This window comes from Doryrhamphus excisus, chromosome 18, assembly GCF_030265055.1.
Source record: "Doryrhamphus excisus isolate RoL2022-K1 chromosome 18, RoL_Dexc_1.0, whole genome shotgun sequence".
NCBI lineage: Eukaryota > Metazoa > Chordata > Actinopteri > Syngnathiformes > Syngnathidae > Doryrhamphus > Doryrhamphus excisus.
Window position 1 is genome coordinate 5,651,371 of NC_080483.1, and position 23,275 is coordinate 5,674,645.

The 23,275-nt window shown below is 44.1% G+C and overlaps 3 protein-coding genes and 1 long non-coding RNA gene across 8 annotated transcripts in view; 1 reads left to right on the top strand and 3 right to left on the bottom strand.

The window, feature by feature from the left end:
- Nucleotides 1-1,065, bottom strand: part of chd6 (chromodomain helicase DNA binding protein 6) — a 61,013-nt gene extending 59,948 nt beyond the window's left edge. For 4 of the 5 annotated variants that reach the window (XM_058054335.1, XM_058054336.1, XM_058054332.1 and 1 more), the window contains exon 1: nucleotides 548-905. The gene's annotated coding sequence lies outside the window, so the exon portion shown is untranslated. Of the gene's footprint in view, nucleotides 1-547; nucleotides 906-1,041 lie in introns of those variants that run through there. The other variant, XM_058054334.1, reaches the window with a different exon arrangement.
- Nucleotides 1,066-4,437: 3,372 nt separating this feature from the next.
- On the top strand, nucleotides 4,438-22,275 carry ripor3 (RIPOR family member 3). The gene is given in 24 exon segments (XM_058054406.1): nucleotides 4,438-4,703; nucleotides 10,976-11,068; nucleotides 11,180-11,335; nucleotides 11,708-11,786; nucleotides 12,081-12,104; nucleotides 12,172-12,225; nucleotides 12,297-12,446; nucleotides 13,549-13,612; nucleotides 13,672-13,715; nucleotides 13,800-13,925; nucleotides 13,994-14,139; nucleotides 14,209-14,335; nucleotides 15,287-15,432; nucleotides 15,497-15,652; nucleotides 15,764-15,854; nucleotides 15,923-16,105; nucleotides 16,184-16,495; nucleotides 16,568-16,697; nucleotides 17,770-17,940; nucleotides 18,063-18,230; nucleotides 18,378-18,580; nucleotides 18,656-18,739; nucleotides 18,809-18,899; nucleotides 18,976-22,275. Coding segments are annotated over 23 exon segments (2,898 nt in total). The 5' UTR covers nucleotides 4,438-4,703; nucleotide 10,976; the 3' UTR covers nucleotides 19,077-22,275.
- On the bottom strand, nucleotides 10,030-16,532 carry LOC131105908 (uncharacterized). Its single transcript, XR_009120015.1, has 4 exons — nucleotides 15,749-16,532; nucleotides 15,494-15,644; nucleotides 11,137-14,133; nucleotides 10,030-11,051 (listed from the first exon to the last, which is right to left on the bottom strand). It is a non-coding gene; the product is annotated as an uncharacterized LOC131105908 (long non-coding RNA).
- blcap (bladder cancer associated protein) lies at nucleotides 20,837-23,204 on the bottom strand. Its single transcript, XM_058054404.1, has 2 exons — nucleotides 23,064-23,204; nucleotides 20,837-21,541 (listed from the first exon to the last, which is right to left on the bottom strand). The coding sequence occupies exon 2, from the start codon at nucleotides 21,451-21,453 to the stop codon at nucleotides 21,190-21,192; it is 264 nt and encodes an 87-aa protein (XP_057910387.1). The 5' UTR covers nucleotides 21,454-21,541; nucleotides 23,064-23,204; the 3' UTR covers nucleotides 20,837-21,189.
- Between the last annotated feature and the right edge of the window lie 71 nt (nucleotides 23,205-23,275).

The following is a 23,275-nucleotide window of genomic DNA, read 5'->3' on the forward strand; positions in this document are numbered from 1 at the left end:
CCTATGTGTTCTATACGTTCACTACTTATAGCTTGTTTATGCTAGCATAAGAAGTGGCATCTTTGTCCTCGCACCTGGCCGGGTGAAAGTGACAGGATGAAGGGATGACTATTGACCTGCACACACATGAGCTGACCATTGTTATTAATTCAAGCAAATGTATAACGCCTAGCTTAGCGGGCTAGCTAGCTAGCTTAGAAATCGTTCGGGGGGGCTCGGGTGAATGCTAGCAGACGCGGGGGCTAAAGCACGGCTAGCTTCCATGTTAGGTGGCCACAAGTTGAAGGAGCTTTTCGTGGAGAAAGGCAAAGTTAGCAAGGATGGGAAGACGACACAACAAGCTTCTACCGGAGTAATGAGACACTGCCCTGGTTCGTGTTAGCTCGTGTAGCTAGCGGGCTAGCAGCCTCGGCTAACTCAGTCATGTCACCGCATCGCGGGTGTAAATACATCGTTACAGCCGCCTCCTTACACATGTGGATAGCCGATAAAAGTCCTTATCGGGGACGCGTCTCTGCTGAAAAACCTTCCCTTGCACACAGCTCACCTGCTCCAGCACCGGACTGACGCTCTCAGTAGCGAGACATCCCCCCGGTGAGCCCGAAAAAACGCCGCCGCTTCTTATTTCCAAGGACACAAAATCGCCATGACAGTTTAGAAAAATGCATAAAAAATTAGCAGGCGGGGGAGGGAGGGCAGATGCGGAGGGGAGGAGAAGGAGAAGGAGAAGGGGGAGGAGGAGTGCATCAGAAGAAGCACCCCCAAAAAACCCAACAGAACCAGAAAGAGTTCAGTCAGCCAGGATGTCTCAGTCCTGGACCGCATCTCCGACCTGAAGCGCGCCTCTTCCCCAAAATGGCCCCCGCAGGAGCCAAACAGCAGCGGCGGCCTGGATGTGAGGGAACTTTAGCAGCTGTGTGCGTGTGGGCGTGCGTGTGTGCTGCAGGTAGCCTAGCGAGCTAGCATGCAGCTTCCATTGACTGCAGCCGGCGACGTGCACGCCGCAGCTGGTCGTGCACGCCATTGTTGTTGTGTTCTTACCTGCACCGGGGGAGGGGGAGGGGGGATTCCCGCCGTCAACAGGCTGTTGGGGAGAGGGGGGCATTCATACTTGACCCGTATTTGAACTTTGACCTGAGCTCATCTTACTTAGGGTCTGCAGAGTTCTTGCACAGATATGATCCTCTGCGGTATGATAGCATTCAAAATGAAGAGCGTTCTTGCCCCTACTAGAACTAAATTATTAAAAATATAATTAATAATATAGAAGTGTAATACAATAAAAATATATTTTATATAGTACATAGTAGTAACATAATTCATTTCATATATTTATCTTTGACATATTTATGCATTACATATTTTAATTGAATTATTTTAAGATATATATTAGTATTTATAAATTGTTATATATTAATATATATTATATATATATATATTAATATATATATTATATTTATAATATATATTATTATATATTATTTTATTTGTACATTTATAAAGTATTTAGATTTTAAGTTTGCGTCTCACAGCAACTATGGCACATTCAAGGACTGCTTAAAAAGTGTGAAATCTCAACCCTTGACTATTAAAAATATAATTAATAATATAGAAGTGTAGTACAATAAAATATATATTTAATATAGTACATAGTAGTAACATCATTCATTTAATATATTTATCTTTGACATTTATGCATTACATATTTTAATTGAATTATTTTAAGATATATATTATTATATATTATAATATATATTAATATATAATTAATATATATATATTATATTTATAATATATATTATTATATATTAATTTATTTGTACATTTAGTATTTAGATTTTAAGTTTGCTTCTCACAGCAACTATGGCACATTCAAGGACTGCTTAAAAAGTGTGAAATCTCAACCCTTGAGGACAGTGGTACATGTATGCTGTACATTTTACCCGTATTATCAAATATTTGTAGATTATTACCCACTTAGGGTAAATGAAATGTGTTTCAGGGGGGAAAAATGACAAATCTGCAGAGCCAATGGTTGCTGAATTGTGAAGAATAATAGAATAATCTGTTCCAGGGTCAAACTGTGGCCATCATAAAAGCTTAAGCTTGAAACGTCACACTTCTTTGTGTGCCACAGATGTTCTGCTCCACAAAGAGTTAAGTCTGCGTCTGATCCGTGTAGCCCAGCACACATCCTACTGCTGTTTCCTGCACCCCACCCATACCCCCCTCCCCCAAGTCCCTCTTCATCACCCCTCCTCCTCAAAGTGGGAGGTGGGGGTCTGATGTTTTTGTGTTGTGTTCAAGTCCTTTTGTACTTTGTGTATTTTCTGTCTGGATTACCTAAATAGTGGTTGGGTTTGTTTTTTTTTGGGGGGGGGGGTCCACAGCGCCATCTGCTGCATCTGGAAGATAATTGCCCAATTCAGCCCCAATGCAAGTGGGCACCACAGACCACCCCACCACTGATTGTTTCCAATTCCTACAAACAAGTCATTTGACCTTGCACAGCGCAAGATGTGCTCATTAGCCATGCATGGAAAAACACACACACACACACACACGCACACAGCTTCACCTTGGGCGGCCATGTTGGCTCAGACAAGCGGGTCTGAGGCTGTTGCCATGGCAACTGATGCTGAGCTCCTATGTCGGGCACGTCGCCCTGGCACTGCTGTGGAGAGGGGGGGAGGCACACGTATTTTCAGCAGAACCATGCCGCTTTTGCTGTGCGTGTGCGTGTGCGTGTGCGTGTTTGAAACAACCGCAAACAAAAAGCAGCATATTTTCTCAAAGCACACAAACATTAGCAATCAGAGATTTAATGCTTCATTTCATTTGTTTCATTTAAATATGCTTACAGGCGGTACGCACATACATAATTACACGAACTTTCACCATGCTGGCAAGCAGGGCTGAATGACAAAGACACCAAATGACAGTAGGGGGCGTCATACTACAATAGTACAATTGTTTAAGACCGATTGAAAATTGGCAAGAATGTATATTTTGCCCTGTTGGATCTTAACCCTCCTCTTGTGTTAGGGTCGGCACCGACCCGTTTTACATTTTAATGCATAAAAAGAATCACATAACATTTGTTTATTGCATCAAGGCTGTTTGACTTTGTCAGGAAACTCTATTTCAACAAAATAAAACCAAAAAAATAATTTTTACTACATTTTAAAATGGTCTGGTTGAAATTATGACCACTGTATTGTTAGGGTCGGTTTCGACCCGGTTAGAATAATATGACTATAAAGCAATATTTTGAGCCAAAAAAAAATGGAATTTCACATGAAAAATGACAAAAACTGAAAAATCTGCAGTATTTTTGCAACAATAAAGTCAAAAGAGTGAAGAAAAAAGTTGGCAATAATTAGAAAAAAATTAATTTTATGAAAATAAGTAATATTAATATTATGAGGAAAAAAGTTGAAATATTACAGATAGATGTTGTTTTTTTTATCATAATTTGTTGAAAAACAAACAACAAATAAAGCAATGAGGTTTGTTGGAAAGTTTATGTTACAAAAATAAAGTCCAAATATCATGAAAATAAAGTCAATTTTATGAGAAGAATATTAACAAGAATTAAGTTGAGGAAACCTTGTGAGGAAAAAGCAGTAGAAAATGAATGAATGAATGAACTCTTGATGGCAAAAAAGCTTTGGGACTGTTGAGCTGCATAAGCGAGGCACAGCACACCATTGCTCCTGAGGATCATTCATTCATCAGCTGGAGCCTATCCCAGCTGTCTTCGGGCGTCAGGTGGGGTACACCTCGCCAGCCAATCAAAGGGCGTATATAGACAAACAACCATTCACACTCACATTCATACCGATGGACAATTTGGAGTGGCCAATTAACCTAGCATGTTTTTGGAATGTGGGAGGAAACCGAAGTACCCGAAGAAAACCCACGCATGCAAACTCCACACAGAGATGGCCGAGGGTGGAATTGAACCCTGGTCTCTGGGCTGTGAGGTCTGCGCGCTAACCACTAGACCGCCGTGCCGCCCTTTTGTGTGACAAACATGCAAAAAAAATAAGAAATTAGGACTCATGCACATACTGTACAGGTACAGTGTGTAATGGTGAATGGTAAGCAAGTGGTGGTGGTCTCCGAGCGTAGCGGGGGAAGGGCAGAGTGGAAGGAAAGAGGAGGAGGAAGTGAAGCAGAATAAGAGTGAGTCACAGTGAAGGCAGGAAATGGACTGGAATTGTTGTGTGGAAAGAGAAGAAAGACGCTGTATGGAAAAAGTCTGACCGGAGAAAAAAAAAGTCAAGTCTTCTTAGCCGGTAGAAGACGAAAGGAGGAAGACAAGACAAGTCCAACTTATGATGGAAAGAAGTTGACTGACGGGAGGGGAGAGACAACAAAGTGGGAGTGGTCAAGATGGGAGAGAAACGGGGAGGAAGGGGAAGAGGAAGAGTGGGACGGTGAGGAGGAGGAGGAGGAGGAGGAGGAGGAGAAGAAAGTGGCGAGGAAGCACAGCTGAGAGAGGACAAGTTGCCTCGTCGTCCTAAAACGTCTTTAGCTGCTGCTATCAGCACGTAGCAGACACACACACACACACACACAATGTTTACAACACACAGGCCCAGGACCTCCTTGGCAGTCAGAGATGGAACTTCTGAGCTGAGGAAGTGTTGGACGTGGGACTAACTTCTTCTTCTTCTTCTTGTTGTTGATGCACACAGGTAAGTGACATTTTATTTAGTGTTTCTTTGCATGTAGAAGCAACAAGTGGAAGCAGATGTTGGACTGCATGGGCTTCCAAACATTGTTCCTTCTGATGGATGCTTGTGGAATGTTTGAGGAACATCAATGACAGCTTCAGGATTGGACGTGTTTACTCAGTTTTGCACTTATTATTATGGTGACTGTACAGTTACTAGAAAGTATATATATATATACATATATATATATATATATATATATATATATATCGGTGAGTACTATTGCAGTACAACCACAGCTGTTATTGCTGTGGCATTCTTCTGTGCTCTGGGGGTTGAGGCAGATGCCCTTTGCTTCACACAAACCACGTTTCCTCCAAGCAGCACAGTTGGCTTGACTTTAGTACTTCTATTATTTTATGATTGTGTGAAGGCTGCTCTTTACTTCCTATTTGGTACAAGCACAGCGGTATGGAATCGAACAGGGTGGATTTGGACAGTCAAAGTAATGGTAATGGTAATGGTTTTATTTCATTTGAACATGCATCAGATTACAATTGAGTGCATCCCATAATCAGTTCACAGTTCCACATGTCCAAAAGGAGTAGGAAGAAGCAAAGCTTATTAAATCCTACCCCTCCATCTGGTACTTTTACAATCAGTAACTGTTACATTTGTTCACTTCCTGCTTTCCATAATACAGTTCAAGGTTTTTTTTTGTTTGTTTTTTTTAATAATGCACCTCGTACCATACAATGACATAATGGGTACCATATACTATATACATAATGGGTACTCAATATAGTGATATAGTATATAAATATTAATTAATTAATAAAATTAAATAAAATGAAATTAAATAAAATGAAATTAAATAAAATAACATAAAATTAAATTTAATTAAATTAAATATAGTGGTATATATAGCACATCGTGACTGGTTCAAGACTCTTCATCCTTGTATTTAGCAAACATCAACTGCTTGTATTGTTTCTTGAATTGGCTCATTGTTGTGCATTGTTTGATTTCCTTACTCAATCCATTCCATAGTTTGATTCCACATACTGAAATGCTATGGCTTTTTAACGTAGTCCTAGCATAGAAGTGTTTCAAGTGATGGGATGAGAGTGACGACTTGACAATAAACGGACAGACTTGTTGCCGCTGTAAACGGTGTGACGCTAAAAGAACCCGGGCGGGACTTCCTGTCTCGTTTCCGAATCACTTTTGTGGTCCACCTTCAGTAACAATGTTCTATTATTGTCACATGTCCACGTTTGACCTCTTTGATTGCGATTTAAATAGGGATGCTCCCATAAGTGTTTGATGCTGCCAATTATGATTCTGATCATTCATGAGTGAAATCGGACGATACCAATACCAACGATATAGACAAACTGTACAATTTTTTAATTCATTTGTCATGAGTGTTATAGGCCGGGGCCATCGTTAATCACACTTAGCCACACTTAGCAGCAACAACTGCAATCAAGCGTTTGTGTTAACTTGCAATGAGTCTCTTATTTGGGCCCACTCATCTTTGCAGAATTGTTGTCATTCAGCCACACAATGGAGGTTCTTTTTAAGGTCATGCCACAGCATCTCAATGGGATTTAGGTCAGGGTTTTGACAAGGCCACTCCAAAACCATTCAGAGGTGGACTTGCTGGTGTGTTTTGGATCATTGTCCTGCTTCAGAACCCAAGTTGGTTTCAGCTTGAGTTCACCAACAGATAGCGAAAAATCACCCCCAGACCATCACACTACCACCACTATATTTTACTGATGGTATGATGTTCTTTTTTTGAAATGCGGCGTAACTTCCCAGATGTAATGGGAGTTCAACTCTTGAGTATTTTCCCAAAGATGGTGGGGATCATCAAGATGTTTTTTGGCCAAATTAGCCTTAATGTTGTTTTTGTCCAGCAGCGGTTTTGGTCTTGGAACTCGATGATCCGATTTTGCCCAGTGTCTTTGTTATGGTGGAGTCATGAACACGGACCTTAACTGAGGCCTGCAGTTCTTTTGATGTTGTTGTTGGGTCTTTTGTGACTTCTTGGATGAGTCGTCGCTGCGCTGCGCTCTTACGGTAATTTTGGTTGGGCAGCCATTCCTGGGAAGGTTCACCACTGTTCCATGTTTTCACCATTTTTTGATAAAGGCTCTCACTGGGGTTTGCTGGAGTCCCAAAGCTTTAGAAATGTCTTTATAATGTTTTCCGGATGAATAGAGCTCAATATCTAAATATATATTATTATAATATTATAATTATATAATATATATTAGATATATATATTATGTTTTAACAGGGGGCCAATGACTTTTTCACACAGGGCCGTGTAGGTTTGGGAGGTTTGGGAGCGATCAAATCGACCGACCGATCGCATCATCTCGAGTTTTAAACATTATTTCATGAGCGGCCAGTGAAAGCGTCTAATATATAAATATGTCTAAATATAATTTCCTTGGTTTTAGTTTTAGTTTGAGATTTAGGATGCTGTCAAACATAGTCCAGCATGAAGCTGAGCCACACTTAATAACGTTTATGTTAGCTACATGCGCACGTATATGCGGTGAACAATGCTCATAGTCACTCTTACTTGGACTCTCATTGCTGCCTGTCATTAAAGTCTATGCTGTTTATGCACACATAAAAATGACCTTTGACCCTCTCCCCCATGTGTGAGTGTCTGTATATGAATAAAACACTCAATTGTTCAGGGTCAAACAAAATGGTGTCTCTAAAGTCCGGACATTCATTCATTCATTTTCTACCACTTTTTCCTCACGAGGGTCGCAGGGGTGCTGGAGCCTATCCCAGCTGTCTTCGGGCGAGAGGCGGGGTACACCCTGGACTGGTGGCCAGCCAACCACAGGGCACATATAGACAAACAACCATTCACACTCACATTCATACCTATGGACAATTTGGAGTCGCCAATTAACCTAGCATGTTTTTGGAATGTGGGAGGAAACCGGAGTACCCGGAGAAAACCCACGCATGCACGGGGAGAACTCCACACAGAGATGGCCGAGGGTGGAATTGAACCCTGGTCTCCTAGCTGTGAGGTCTGCGCGCTAACCACTCGATCGCCATTCCACCGCTATAGCATTATTCCTAACCAAAATGGGTCATTTTTGACCCACTTATGGAAGAGTGTAGGGTCCAGTCACTCATGCATCTAAAGGTTAATATCAGTTTTCATGTTTGGGAAAAACTCAGATACCAATATCAACCGATATTGCATTTTTATACTGATATCAGCCCAATAATAATCGAACATGCCTAATATTTGGAAAATTAAGAAAAAGAGCGAAGATAATAGGATTTTTCACTTATATGCCAAAGCTGGGGGGCACGGCGGTCGTGTGGTTAGCGCGCAGACCTCACAGCTAGGAGACCAGGGTTCAATTCAATCCTCAGCAATCTCTGTGTGGAGTTTGCATGTTGTTCCCGTGCATGCGTGGGTTTTCTCCGGGTACTCCGGTTTCCTCCCACATTCCAAAAAAACATGCTAGGTTAATTGGTGACTCCAAATTGTCCATAGATATGAATGTGAGTGTGAATGGTTGTTTGTCTATATGTGCCCTGTGATTGGCTGGCCACCAGTCCAGGGTGTACCCCACCCGCCTCTCGCCAGAAGACAGCTGGGATAGGCTCCAGCACCCCCGTGACCCTCGTGAGGATAAGCAATAGAAAATGAATGAACGAATGAGTTCTCCTCCTATTTTGTGTGGAAGTGGTAACTTTTTGGCTTCTTATTTTGTCTTTCCCCAATCTCGGCCATCTCTGTGTGGAGTTTGCATGTTCTCCCCGTGCATGCGTGGGTTTCCTCCGGGTACTCCGGTTTCCGCCCACATTCCAAAAACATGCTAGGTTAATTAGCAACTCCAAATTGTCCATAGGTATGAATGTGAGTATGAATGGTTGTTTGTCTATATGTGCCCTGTGATTGGCTGGCGTCCAGTCCAGGGTGTAGACAGCTGGGATAGGCTCCAACACCCCCCGCGACCCAATGAATCAATGAATGAATCAATGCCAAAACTGAAATATTAATATCTTAGTCTACATGTGTTGCTTCACAAAATATGAAAATGGCCAAATTGCATCCTTTTACTATGTGGCCCTTGCTGGAAAAAGTTTGGACACCCCTGTATTATATGATATTATCTGTCCACACGATTGAGTCTAATAATATGTGAGGTTCTGTATGAGCCCCAAACCCTGGAGCGAAGCCTGACTGATCTAATCCAACATGGGTGGAGGGGTGTTCTGTATGTATGTCACGGAGAAGTGTGTGTTCGCTGCGAGCCGCCATCCATCATGAGCAGCAGTGTGTGTCTGTTTACGTGTTGTCGTCTCTCGGCGGGCGTCTCTCATCTGTTGGCTGCTGATAGAAGATAAGCGTACGTGCAGCAACACGCTGCTGCCTTCACGACATCGAGCACTTTTCACCACGTTGCGAGCATCCCTGTGTGAGAATGGCGTGTTGGCACAGCATGTGGTGGGCAGGAAGTTCCTCGTCAGACCTTTTTCTGTGGAAGTGTAGCGTCCCACACGTGGTCTCGGAGTCAGGAACACATATAGCGTATAACCACCAAGTGACTTTGGTGTGTCCGTACGAGCAGGATGTTGATGCTTGTGTGTGTGCAGCATAGTTCTTCTCCCCGGAGAACATGAGTCATGCTTGACCTCTGACCTCTCTGTAATGAGCCAGCGTTGTTTAAGTTGGGATGGAGCCAAATGTAATGCTGATTTGGAAAGAAGCAAAGTGTCTCTTAGGAGTTTTTATCTGAAATAACATGTTTTCTTCCACTCAAGTTGTGCCAAGTCAGCACTGGTCAGAATTTCAATGACAACATGTTCTTCTTCTCTGCTTTTTAATGGTGAATTGGAACCACTAGGGGTGACGGCACGGTAGTCGAGTGGTTAGCGGCAGACCTCACCAGGGTTCAATTCCACCATCGGCCATCTCTGTGCGAAGTTTGCATGTTCTACCCGGTTTTCTCTGGGTACTCCGGTTTCCTCCCACATTCCAAAAACATGCTAGGTTAATTAGCGACTCCAAATTGTCCATAAGTATGACTATGAGTGTGAATGGTTGTTTGTCTATATGTGCCCTTTGATTGGCTGGCAAGGTGTACCCCACCTGATGCCCGAAGACAGCTGGGATAGGCTCCAGGACCCCCTACGACCCTTGTGAGGATAAGCAATAGAAAATGAATGAATGAATGAGTTCTCCTCCTATTTTGTGTGGAAGTCGTAACCTTTTGGCTTCTTATTTTGTCTTTCCCCACGCTCGGCCATCTGTGTGTGGAGTTTGCATGTTCTCCCCGTGCACCAAATATTTTGGTTGTATCAAAAATGTCAATCAAGTAATCTCAACTCATTTTCAAATCAGGTTAACACATTATTTCAATTAATTAATTTCAATTTAATTGTGAGTTGAATTAACTTGAGCTAATTAGTTAGACTAAATCAAAAGTGAGTTGAGATTACTTGAGTTCTATTGTTGATACAACAAAAATGGTAATGGTAATGGTAATGGTAATGGTTTTATTTCATTTGAACATGCATCAGATTACAATTGAGTGCATCCCATAATCAGTTCACAGTTCCACATGTCCAAAAGGAGTAGGAAGAAGCAAATCCTACCCCTCCATCTGGTACTTTTACAATCAGTAACTGTTACATTTGTTCACTTCCTGCTTTCCATAATACAGTTTAAGGTTGTTGTTTTTTTTAAATAATGCACCACCGAAGTACTTAAGTATTTGACCTAATAAAGAAAGTTCCCAAAACAAATCAATAAGTTAAGTGAACTTGATCTTTTAAGTTGGAGAAACTTTGTTGTGAGTTGAAATGACCTGAAATAATTAGCTAGATTTAATCAAAATTTTAAGGCAGCAACGTTACTAATTTTTTTAAAGTTGAGTCAACTTGGATTTTTTTACAGTGCAAGCGATGAGATTCGAACCCAGGCCTTCCCGATCTCCTGACTTTGTAGCCTACATTGCGAACCACTGTGCGGCCCTTAACCCCCAAATGGTTTTGGTCATTCATGAGTAAATGTACAGTATTTTGGGATAAACCATGATAGCGTGACACTAAGAATACTCAATACACTTATTGAGGTCTACTGGCAGAAGTAGTCCATTTGACGCAAAGCATGTTAGATGTGTGTGTGTTCCTGTGTGTCCATTTGAAGGTCTTGTGGTTGGTCAGCTGACGTTTGTGTTATTGAGTCGGGAACAGGAAACAGAACATCTGACTGAAACTTTCCATGTTTTCAGGATGTCGGTGAAGCTGCGATTTGACTCTCCCGGAAGTTCAATCCAGCGGAGTCGCTCCTTCACTGGATTCGGCTCTCTGACAGGACAACGGCGGTGAGTTAGCATTGCTAGGAAATGACAAGCTCTGATAGTTAAGGAAGAAACGTTTGATGCGCTCTTACAACATTAAAAAGCCTTTCCGCTCAGCTATCTTTGTCTTTTAAGGCATTCCTCTGCTCGGAATTCACTGCGCTCCAAAGTCGTGTCTGGAGGAAAAACTCCAAGAGCCCCTTTGTCTTCCAGGAGAGGATTTGGATCCGCCTTGTCCCTGCAGCCAGAAGAGGTGGACCGGGTCTTTCAGGCGCTACGCAAAGGCCTCAGGTGTATTACTGGGGGCGGGGGACCGGGGGGCCGGGGGCACGGGGCTGCCATCTTCTGCCCACACAGCATTGAGGTCTAAGATCTAAAGCCTTAAAGGGGACCTATTAAACTAATTTTTCGGCCTTTTGTATTAACTTGTGGACTCCTATAGCACCAAAGCTTTCTAGTGCTTCCAGAATCTGCACCTATTCAGCTGTATTTTTTTGGATTTCGTGGTTTCCTCGAAAATGCTTTAACACAAGAATACAATTTTGCATGTCAGAAAAGTGGAAAAAGGTCCCCATTACAGGTCCCCTTTAAGTATCAGGTCTGAGGTCTCTCTATCAAGGTTCACACAAACATGTGAATGTGTGTGTGTTTCTGTGTGTGCAGAGAGCATGTGCAGCGCCACCAGGCTGAGATGGACTTCCTGTCCTCACGCCAGCGAGAGAGTAAAAGAAACTCCAGACTGGTGAGCTCAAACATCAAACATCAAACACACACGTGGTCCTCGTGTTACGACTTTCCATGTTACGACGTTTCATGGTTACGCAAGAGCATAAATTATGAATTCGGAAATATGTAGTCGTGTGTTGTTACACCAAGGAACAATGTTCAGAAAGTGGAAGCATCAACGGTCCGAGCCGCTCAAACGCCGCAACCATTAAGGATAAACATGGAAAGGATATGCTCCTATGAAAGTGACAGTGATAACCAAGCAATGTCACGCCTCCTCCCAATAAGCCTATCTCTGCCTTTCCTGCAGGCCTTCCTGTACGACCTGGACAAGGTGACTCTTGCTTATCTTTCTCCCAGCACGTCCCTCACATCATCTTCACCCGTCTTTGCACCCACAGGAGATACGAGCACAGGAGAGACATGTACGAAGACTGGAATTCCAAATCAGCAAGGTAAACGTGTGCACGTCCGTCCACGCTGCTCATGCGCCCGTGTCGCTCCACGTGTCTCCGTGTGTTCGCAGGTGGAAGAACTCTACGAGAACTACTGCGTCCAGTGGCGCCTGTGTCAGGGAGTGGTCAACATGAAACAAGCTTTCTCGCTCTCGCCGTCCTCCAGAGCATCCAGGGAGAGTCTTTTGGAGCTGGGCCGCAACCACAGACACAGCATGCAGGTCGGTAGGGTGGGCTGGGACTTTTTGGTTCAGGCTGTTCAGGCAGAGAGAGACATTATATCAACATGTAGCATGTATCGACATGTAGCATGGAGCAGGTGTCAACATGTAGCATGTAGCACATGTAGAGGTATCATGTAGCATGAAGCACACGTAGAACATATGAACATGTAGCATGAAGCACATGTAGAAGATATGAACATGTAGCATGAAGCACATGTAGAACATATGAACATGTAGCATGAAGCACATGTAGACGATATAAACATGTAGCATGAAGCACATGTAGAAGATATGAACATATAGCATGTAGCACATGTAGCAGGTATCAACATGTAGCATGTAGCACATGTAGAAGATATGAACATGTAGCATGAAGCACATGTAGAAGATATAAACATGTAGCATGTAGCACATGCAGCAGGTATCAACATGTAGTATGTAGCACATGTAGAAGATATGAACATGTAGCATGTTTCAACATTTAGCATGTAGCACATGTAGCAGGTATCAACATGTAGTATGTAGCACATGTAGAAGATATGAACATGTAGCATGTATCAACATTTAGCATGTAGCACATGTGGCATGTAGCACATGTGGCATGTAGCACATATACATTATATCAACATGTAGCATGTATCAACATGTAGCATGTATCAACATTTAGCATGCAGCACATGTGGCATGTAGCACATATACATTATATCAACATGTAGCATGTATCAACATGTAGCATGTATCAACATGTAGCAAGGAGCAGGTGTCAACATGTAGTATGTAGCACATGTAGAGGATATGAACATGTAACATGTAGCATATGTAGAAGCTATGAACATGTAGCATGAAGCACATGTAGAAGATATGAACATGTAGCACATATACATTATATCAACATGCAGCATGTATCAACATGTAGCATGGAGCAGGTGTCAACATGTAGCATGTAGCACATGTAGAAGATATGAACATGTAGCATGTAGCGTATGTAGAAGGTATCAACATGTAGCATGTAGCACATGTAGAAGGTATCAACATGTAGCATGTGGCACATGTAGAGGTATGTAGCGGTATGTGGTTCTGATCCTCGGTCTCCCTGCAGGACATGTCGGCCATGGAGGGTGAGCTGGAGGTCCTCCTGGGAGAACTGCATGTGAAAATGAAAGGTAGACCAGTACCCGTCCATCACCCAGCGCGGACGGTGTTCATGTATTTTCTCTCGCAGGTCTCATCGGCTTTGCTCGACTCTGTCCCGGAGACCAGTATGAGGTAAGCCTTACCGCAGGACCTTCATCTCCAAGATCTAACTGAAGATGGATTCCAAAGATTGCTTCAAGAGGAAACTGTGTGCAGGTGCTGCTGCAGTTGGGTCGTCAGCGCTGGAGGATCCGAGGCAGGATTGAAAGTGACGATGTCCAGTCTTGGGATGAAGAGGAGATGGTCTTCCTCCCGCATATTAACCACAACTTTGAGATCAAGGTCATCATCCGTCCACCCTGTATATGGACATCTCCTGCATCCCATGACCTCTATCGTGCCCTCGCCAGGTGTCGGAAGCCAAGGGTTTGGGCTGGCTTCTGGTTGGCACGGTAACCTGCGCCAGTGCTCACTTCTTTGTAGCCAGTCCTCAGCTGATGCTGGTGGACATCACCGAGCTGGGAACCATCAAGCTGCAGATGGAGGTCACCTGGAAGTAAGATGGAAAAACACATACTTCTCAACAACAATATGCAACGACACAACAAACAATGTGTGTTTGCAGTCCGCTGGACAGCGCAGAGAGGGCGGGTCCTTTGTCCATCAGCAAACAGTGGGGGTCCAGCAGGAAGACTTCTGTGCACAGCTGGACCGCACCGAGCACCCCCTCCTTTTCTGAAAAGTACTTCCTGGTGAGTACTACCACATCTCTGAGTCACCAGCACTGCTTCTGACAAAGTGTGTCTGACAATGAGTGCGCATCCTCAAGCAGGCGAGGTGGACGCAGCGTCCTCGTTTTGGCAGGAAGCACAAATCCAAGAAAATACAGGTGGAATAGGTGCAGATTCTGGAGGATCTGTCTGGGTTATTGTGTGCAGCTGCTCTATACGAGTCCACAACTCAATACAAAGGGTCGACATTTGTTTACCCAACATAGTAGATATAATAAGAGAAAATAAGACATAAGTCATCCCTTTATATCACGGTTAATATCCCGCGTGACAGTTTTGCTTATGTTACGTTCTTGGGCTTTAGTTTCTGTTTGGACTCTTTGTATGTAACTTCCTGCCTTGTATGTAACTTGCCTCGTCTTACTTTGTTCCCCTAATCACCCACACCTGTCCCTAATCGAGAACCGCAGTTTGGAACAGGGAAGTCCCACAAAACAAGTGTAATGACCACATTTCCACTACTGATCTTGTGCTAAGGTCCGGCTTCTGAGCTCCAAAACACCAGCACTGCCTCTGACAAAGTGTGTCTGACAATGAGTGCGCCTCCTCAAGCAGGCGAGGTAGACGCAGCGTCCTTTGTTTTGGCAGGAAGCACAAATCCAAGAAAATACAGGTGGAATAGGTGCAGATTCTGGAGGATCTGTCTGGGTTATTGTGTGCAGCTGCTCTATACGAGTCCACAACTCAATACATGTGTTTACCCAACATAGTAGATATAATAAGAGAAAATAAGACATAACGTCGTCCCTCTATATCACGGTTAATATCCCGCGTGACAGTTTTTCTGAAAAGTACTTCCTGGTGAGTACTACCACATCTCTGAGTCAGTCCGCTCGAGGGTCTGTGGGTCCTAGAAGCGGACTCATATTAGACCAGGTCCTGTTCTTTGCTAAGACCCGATCTTCTCTACAGTCTATGGTCCGTGAGCTGCAGGATGGGGGTGCTTCTGTCCCGTTCCACGTACCCAAGAGAGACAGGGGAGACGTGTCCCTGCTGAGCTACCTGTCCCAGTCATCCATCACGTCGAACCTCAGCCAACCAAGTCCAGCCCCCCTCAGGTAGGCGGGCCAGAACATGCATGAATGTTTTATAGTGTTAACGCTCACAAAACTGACTCACCAGCCGGGACACCAGTCTGAGGGGGAGCCGGACCCATGTGTCCCTTGGGGAGGAGGGGGAGGACACCATGGAGAGGAGGAGGCTGAGCGAGGAGGAAGAGGCGTGGGAGGAGGTGTATGCCGCTAAGTGTAAACCATCTTCCGTGACGGACCTGCAGAGGTGAGAAGAACCTTCTCACTGTGGACTAGAACCGTATGACTTGCAGGCTGCACCTTATTATTATTATTATATTATTATTATTATAATTATTATTACCATTTCCATCTTCAGGTGTGGCACCCCTGACATCCTCAAAGCCAGCACAGATCCACAATCTGAGACTCAGGGGGTGGAGCCACGTCAGGATACCATCAGTGAGCAGGTCAGTTTGTCAGTCTTCTCTTGCGTTCTACTTTCAGAATTTTATCGCTAATACGTCACATGTCACAGGACGCTTCCCCTGACTCACCCCAGGCTGCCACACACCCCTCAGCGAGTGGAATTCAAGAGCAGGCGCTACGACTGGGAATGCTGATCGTGGACCTGGAGACAACCTTGCAGAACCAGAGCAGCTATGACAAGGAGCTGCGGGTCCTGAATCAGCAGATAGTCCACTTATCCACCATACTGCGGGTGAGCCGGACCTTACCGAGTCCTGGGGGGGGGGGCGGGGTCTAATGTAGGTCCGAGTCCAAACAGTGTCTCCTTCAGAATGACCTATCCCTGATGAGAAACTCATCATCAGAAGACACCTTGGCTGTTGAGGAAGTTCTCTGCAGCTTTGACTTCCTGTCACATGATGTCAACGTGGACGAGGAGGCTTCCGGGTGAGTTAGCGTGCAGAAGGTATGAAAAAACACCAGCGATGCAGCCAGAAGAAACCTTCTTTTCCCCCAAAATAGTGTTACTTCTCTAAGAAGAACCTGTGAGGAGGAGCTTTTCGTTGCTCCTTTGACTAGTGGGAACTGTGGTCTGGATCAGGCTCTGGAGATTCACCTGAACACTTGCTGCATCTTACTTCAGGTACACCATCCTGCCTGCTGGTAGCTGCAGAACATGAGAGCGGCCTCACCTTTGATGTTCTTACTTCCTCAGACGCTCCAGAGGAGCCACTTGAGTGCCGCTCGGAGAGATCTGCTGGAGGACGTGTCTCTCCAGGCCGACATCGTGCAGCGAATCAGCTGTTTGCTGCTGGAGAAGAAAAATGATGTCTCAACAAGGGAGCGTTAGTACAAAGGCTGACCTCCTTCATTTGTCTCATGTTTAGGATAGCATGCAGCATGTGTAGCATGTAGCACATGTAGCAGGTATAAACATGTAGAATGTAGCACATGTAGAGGTATCATCATGTAGCATGTAGCACATGTAGAAGATATGAACATGTAGCATGTAGCACATGTAGAAGATATGAAAATGTAGCATGTAGCACATGTAGAATATATGAACATGTAGCATGTAGCACATGAAGAAGATACAAACATGTAGCATGTAGCCCATGTAGGATGTATCAACATTTAGCATGTAGCACATGTAGCATGTAGCACATGTAGCATGTAGCACATGTAGAAGATATGAACATGTAGCATGAAGCACATGTAGAAGATATAAACGTGTAGCATGTAGCACATGTAGAAGATATGAACATGTAGCTTATAGCACATGTAGAAGGTATCAACATGTAGCATGTAGCACATGTAGAAGATATAAACACGTAGCATGTAGCACATGTAGAAGATATGAACATGTAGCATCTAGCACATGTGGAAGATATGAACATGTAGCATGTAGCACATGTAGAAGATATGAACATGTAGCATGTAGAACATGTAGAAGATATAAACATGTAGCTTATAACACATGTAGAAGATATGAACATGTAGCATGTAGCACATGTAGCAGGTATCAACATGTAGCTTATAGCACATGTAGAAGATATAAACATGTAGCATGTAACACATGTAGCGGTATCATCATGTAACATGTAGCACGTGTAGAAGATATGAACATGTAGCATGTAGCACATGTAGAAGATATGAACATGTAGCATGTAGCACATGTAGAGGTATCATCATGTAACATGTCGCACATGTAGAAGATATGAACATGTAGCATGAAGCACATGTAGAAGATATAAACATGTAGCATGTAGCACATGTAGCGGTATCATCATGTAACATGTAGTACATGTAGAAGTTATAAAGCTGTAATATGTAGCACATGTAGACAGTATCAACATGTAGCATGTAGGAGTTGAGTATCGACCTTGCATATGACCTTGGCAGAGGTGTCGTCCTTAGTCCTGCAGGAGGCTCCAAAGGAGGTGCTGCTTTTCTGGGAAGACTGTCTGAGCGACGTCGCCTCACCATTCTGCTGCCGCTCCGATGACTTTGTCACAGCACTGAAGAGGAACTACTCTCACAAGGTCAAGGCCAAGGTCAAGGCCAAGCAGCCAGGACACTCTGAAAGAGGTAAAACCAAAACTTTGTTTCATCGCTTTTTGTATTGTGTAAGTGCAGTACAGTACAAGTACAAGTATAAGTACACGTGTTCCTGAAATGTATTTGTAAGTATCCTGTGTGTGTGTGTGTAGTTTTCAGTGGGCTGGTGCAGGAGGTGCAGGCGGCCAGCAGGGCGGCGTTGTGGCCTCCTCTGCCGCCATGCAGCCCAGACAAGGTCAGCGTCTTCCAGCTGTCACTTTACATGCGACGCTGCAACATCCGCACGCTGGGAGAACACGTGACCCGCCTCTCTAAGGAAGGTGACCCCTCTATGACCTTATTTGTCTTTATAAACCATCAGCCATGTTTTTTCCGTGTGACTTTTTGAGAGATGCTTCGGATTATCCAGTGGCCTTGAATGCATCACGACCTCATATAAACGTTGTAATCATCCAATGCCGTTTCAGAGTACTTCCTGTGCGCCATGCGGGAACCCAAACGGAGTCGAGCTTTAAATAGGATGAAGATGCAGGGCATTGCGGAGCTCCTCCCACTGGGACTCACGCTGCAGACGCTTGCAGGGCTGCAGCTGGACGCCAACCACAAAGTGTGCAAAGCCGCCGCCGACTTCCTGCGACGAGCAGGCGGGTGCAGCGCCTTTCGTTCCAAGGCACGTAAATTTGTTTTATTAAAAGCACGGCGAAGCCGACAGGTCGAGTGTGTTTTAACAAAACATGGCGTCCAGGCGGTGGTTTACTACACCGAGAGTTTGAGGAGCACCGACGTTCAAATCCAGCAAAGTTCCTGTTTGGCGCTTAAATGTTTGATGGTGAGTGAGCGGCGTCACATCGGCGCTCTGTTGATTATGTCTCATTGTGTGTGCATGTGTTGTTGCTAGGCAACCGAGAGCGTGGACTATATCGCGGAGCTGTGGCGCTCAGCTGATGATAACGTCCGCAGCGCCGCCAAGGAGGCGGTCTTGTCTTTTGGTAGGGAACGCACTTCCTGGATGGTCTCCCAGGTTGTTTGCTATATAGCGGATGTGCGCTTGTGTGTTTGTGGCAGGTGGCAAAGGTCACGAGGCCTTCCAGAGGATGGAGCATCTGGACATGTTAATGCAAGAGGAGTTCTACCAGAACCTGGAGACTGAGATCACCGTCCTATAGGAAAAACTTTCACGTGTCCCACGGGGGTCCCGTGCCCCTCTGGCATGCATTGTATTTCTATAGCATTATTTGATTTTTTGGAAGTATATACGGAAGGGAGGCTGTATAGGAACAAACTGCACAACCTACGCATGTGGAGAAAAAAATGTGTGAGATGGTTGCCGAAGCGACATCGCCTCTACTCCATTCATTTTCAATGGAACCTGCGCGTCCAGCCAAGCAACACTCAAAATTTGACTTCATGCGTCACGAGTCATGACGCAATACCAGAAAGTAGAAAAATTATCAACTTTTCATCGGTGTCGCCCAGTTGACATGCAGTCAATATTCCGGTTTCTGAAATAATATTCAATGCTTCCGGTCAAAGACCCAAGATTTTCTTTCGAAATGGAACATTCACACTCACAGTAATACCTATGGACAATTTGGAGTCGGCAATTAACCTAGCATGTTTTTGGAATGTGGGAGGAAACCGGAGTACCTGCAGAAAACCCACGCATGCACGGGGAGAACACAGAGAACTCCACACAGAGATGGCCCAGGGTGGGGAAAGACAAAATAAGAAGCCAAAAAGTTACCACTTCCACACAAAATAGGAGGAGAACTCATTCATTTTCTATTGCTTATCCTCACAAGGGTTGCGGGGGTGCTATAGCCTATCCCAGCTGTCTTCGGGCGTGAGGCGGGGTACACCCTGGACTGGTCGCCAGCCAATCACAGGGCACATATAGACAAACAACCATTCACACTCACATTCATACCTATGGACAATTTGGAGTCGCCAATTAACCTAGCATGTTTTTGGAATGTGGGAGGAAACCGGAGTACCCGGAGAAAACCCACACATGCACGGGGAGAACATGCAAACTCCACACAGAGATGGCCGAGGGTGGAATTGAACCCGGGTCTCCTAGCTGTGAGGTCTGAGCGCTAACCACTAGACTGCCGTGTCTAGCTTCATCCATGTTCACGAAACAATCCCGTGTGTGTTTGACAGATTAGCATATTTTTATCTTGCTGGCTGGGAACCACCAACTCCAACCACTTCTGCCTGATCCTTACCTGTGAAAGAAATATCCCTTTAAGATTCCTATGTGGGTGCTTAGAAAAGCTAAACACATTTAGCTATCCCTTACACCCTTCCTGGGAGACATTGCTAACACTGTAAGCAGGGCGAGGCCTACAGCATCTGGGCATACCCATATAAGGAGGTCCGGATTGAATTCATGTCAGATGAATTTTTTGTTAGAAAAAAAGCCACTGTGCAGAGCCATCCGAAACGTCTTTCAGAGCTCAATTCCAAATGTGCAAACCTTATTATCGGACACTTTTGCACCGTTTAACACGTGAATGCAACATTAACAATCAGAAAAGTGAAAATAGCTAATAGCTATTATTGGTGTTACGTGCATCGTCAATAGCTAGCGTCATCAGGTAGTGTTTGCTCAAAGGCTAACATTTAAAATTTTCCATTTTTCTTTGAAAAAAATGAAAGGTTTTGTTACCATGGTAACTTGAGGCAGAGGACCCACACATAGTGAGGTGGATTTTAAATGACATTTAAAAAATATCAGCTTTAAACATTTCCTGTTTTAATGCTGTCCCCACAGCTCCATCTGCTGGTGCGGATCTGCAACAGCATTGTCTTTCATCCATTTGTTTTTTGTAAAGTGATGCAGACATCTATTATTTTTTCATAAAAGGTCTTCTTCCCTACTAAAACTGTTGGTCTGGTGATGTCTGATGAAAAACACTACAGCTGGTGAGGGAAAGAAACTTTATTTAAATTAAAAAGCCGCAAAGCACACACGGACAGCTCAACACGAGACTAAAAAGAAACAAGTTTGTGTCTTCTTTTGGTGGAAAGTTGATTAAAAAGCTTGACATGGCGGAGTGAAAGAGGAGGATTGTCCTGTGAGAAGAATTGAGTAGAGACGAGAAATCGTGGTGGTCACATGTGCTTCACAAATATGTCCGTTGTTTGCTTGCCCCCCACCAAGTTCAAGTGTCTTTACAGCATGGCCCGCAACTCTGCCCTCCAAAAACGTGGGTCGATGCTCCTCCGCCAACATAGTCCATCCAGCATGGCGGCAACAACACCATCCCACCCTCTCTAGGTGCCAACGATGGCCGGGTCGTGGGCGGTGTGCGGCAGGGCGGCGTCCTGGCAGTGGTACAGGAAGCAGTTGCCCCAGCAGCTGTAGCAAATGAGGAAGAGGGCGGCGAGGAAGACCAAGGCACAGATGGTGCAGGGCTTCCTCTCCAGCAGAAAGCTGAGCAGGTAGAAGCCCATGAACATGGAGTGGTTGAACCACAGCGCTGGGTTCAGCGGTTTGGGGATGAGCAGCACGGGCAGCAACCACTGCAGGCAATACATGATGGCGCCAGAGGGGACGTCTCAGCGGAGGCTCGCGCTCGCCAGGAAGTGGAAGAAGACGTCGAGAGTCGTTGAGGTCAGCTCATCCCTGCAGAGACACATCAGTTTGAAGAAACTACCATATCTTACTTATTGCGTGGAAATATGGGCTAATAACTATAAAAGCAATCTTCACTCGCTAAATGTACTGCAAAAAAGGTCAGTAAGGATAATTCATAATGCCGCCTACAGAGAACATACTAACTCCTTATTTCTAAAATCACAAATACTTCAACTTGCTGATATGGTTCATATTCAAACTGCTAAAATAATTTATAAATAACAAAAAATAACCAATTAGCTAAAAATGTCATCCAATACTTTTGAAATATGATCTCAGGGAAGAAGTACATTTGAAACACTTATATGCTAGGGCTACGTTAAAAAGCCATAGCATTTCAGTATGTGGAATCAAACTATGGAATGGATTGAGTAAGGAAATCAAACAATGCACAACGATGAGCCAATTCAAGAAACAATACAAGCAGTTGATGTTTGCTAAATACAAGGATGAAGAGTCTTGAACCAGTCATGATGTGCTGTATATATCACTATATTGACACTTACTATGGTACCCATTATGTCATTGGATGCTGATATCACCTCGTACGAGGTACATTATTAAAAAAAAACTATTATGGAAAGCAGGAAGTGAACAAATGTAACAGTTACTGATTGTAAAAGTACCAGATGGAGGGGTAGGATTTAATAAGCTTTGCTTCTTCCTACTCCTTTTGGACATGTGGAACTGGGAACCGATTATGGGATGCACTCAATTGTAATCTGATGCATGTTCAAATGAAATAAAAACCATTACCATTACAAACTCTTGGTCTGAGCATGCGTACTGCATTGATTCCAAATGCGATATTGAAAAGGTGGTGGCCATCATTGACTGCACAGGTGTGCCACGCGCAGTGCAGCTCTTACTTCCTGGTTGTAAACTAGCATAATCCACGACTGTTAAATCCTAACTTGACAATGTTTGCTTACATTCCAGGAATCCAAAGCAAGAATTGATGATAGCCTTCATCTTGCCGTTTTATCCAGAAGAGGGTGTAAAAGGGTTTTAAATCTCCGTCATAAAGCTACGGACGTTAGCATATTTGCACCAAACTTCGTTTGAAAACGGTCGACTTTAAACTAGCAACCCTTACGGTGATTATAAAACCAACTTCATGAGCTCAAATACTAGTGAGTCAACTTACTTCTTCGGTGTGCCTCAAAATCGATGTAGTTTCTTACAGTCTTTTCTAGCCATCAAAAGGCTTTCGTGTTACTAAAGCTTCACGGAAGATCCATTGGCGACGATTATTAACAGCGGTACAATTCCAGCCAGTGATGATATTACCGTGTACGACACGCCATAATCACTTCTTGAACGTTTAATGTGAATGTTTTCAGATGACAGAGGTACTGGCTGTGGAGGCCAGTTTAGCTAACTGCTAGCCTAACAAGACTGCCTCACAAAGGCATTCTAAGGCAAAAATACCACAAACACCTTTCAAAAACAACATGGCGTACACGAACTACTGACAGTAACAGTCGATTAAGCAAACTGGCGAACATACCTGGCATTTTTTCGGATCATTCTCTGCATAAATCAACCACAGACGTCATGTTCTGCTTCCCCGAGCTACTGCGTACGTGTTTGCTGGCTAGCAAGAGGCTAACCAGTAGTAAGGACCCCTACGGCTGGCAGCTGGCGGAGGTGCCCGTTGATGTGCCTGAGCACAAATACCACATTTAGAGTAAAAATGTTAGAAATCGGATTTTATTCCAA

Coding starts and splice junctions, on each gene's coding strand:
- blcap (XM_058054404.1), bottom strand. CDS start 21,453: ATGTATTGCCTGCAGTGGTTGCTGCCCGTGCTGCTCATCCCCAAACCG.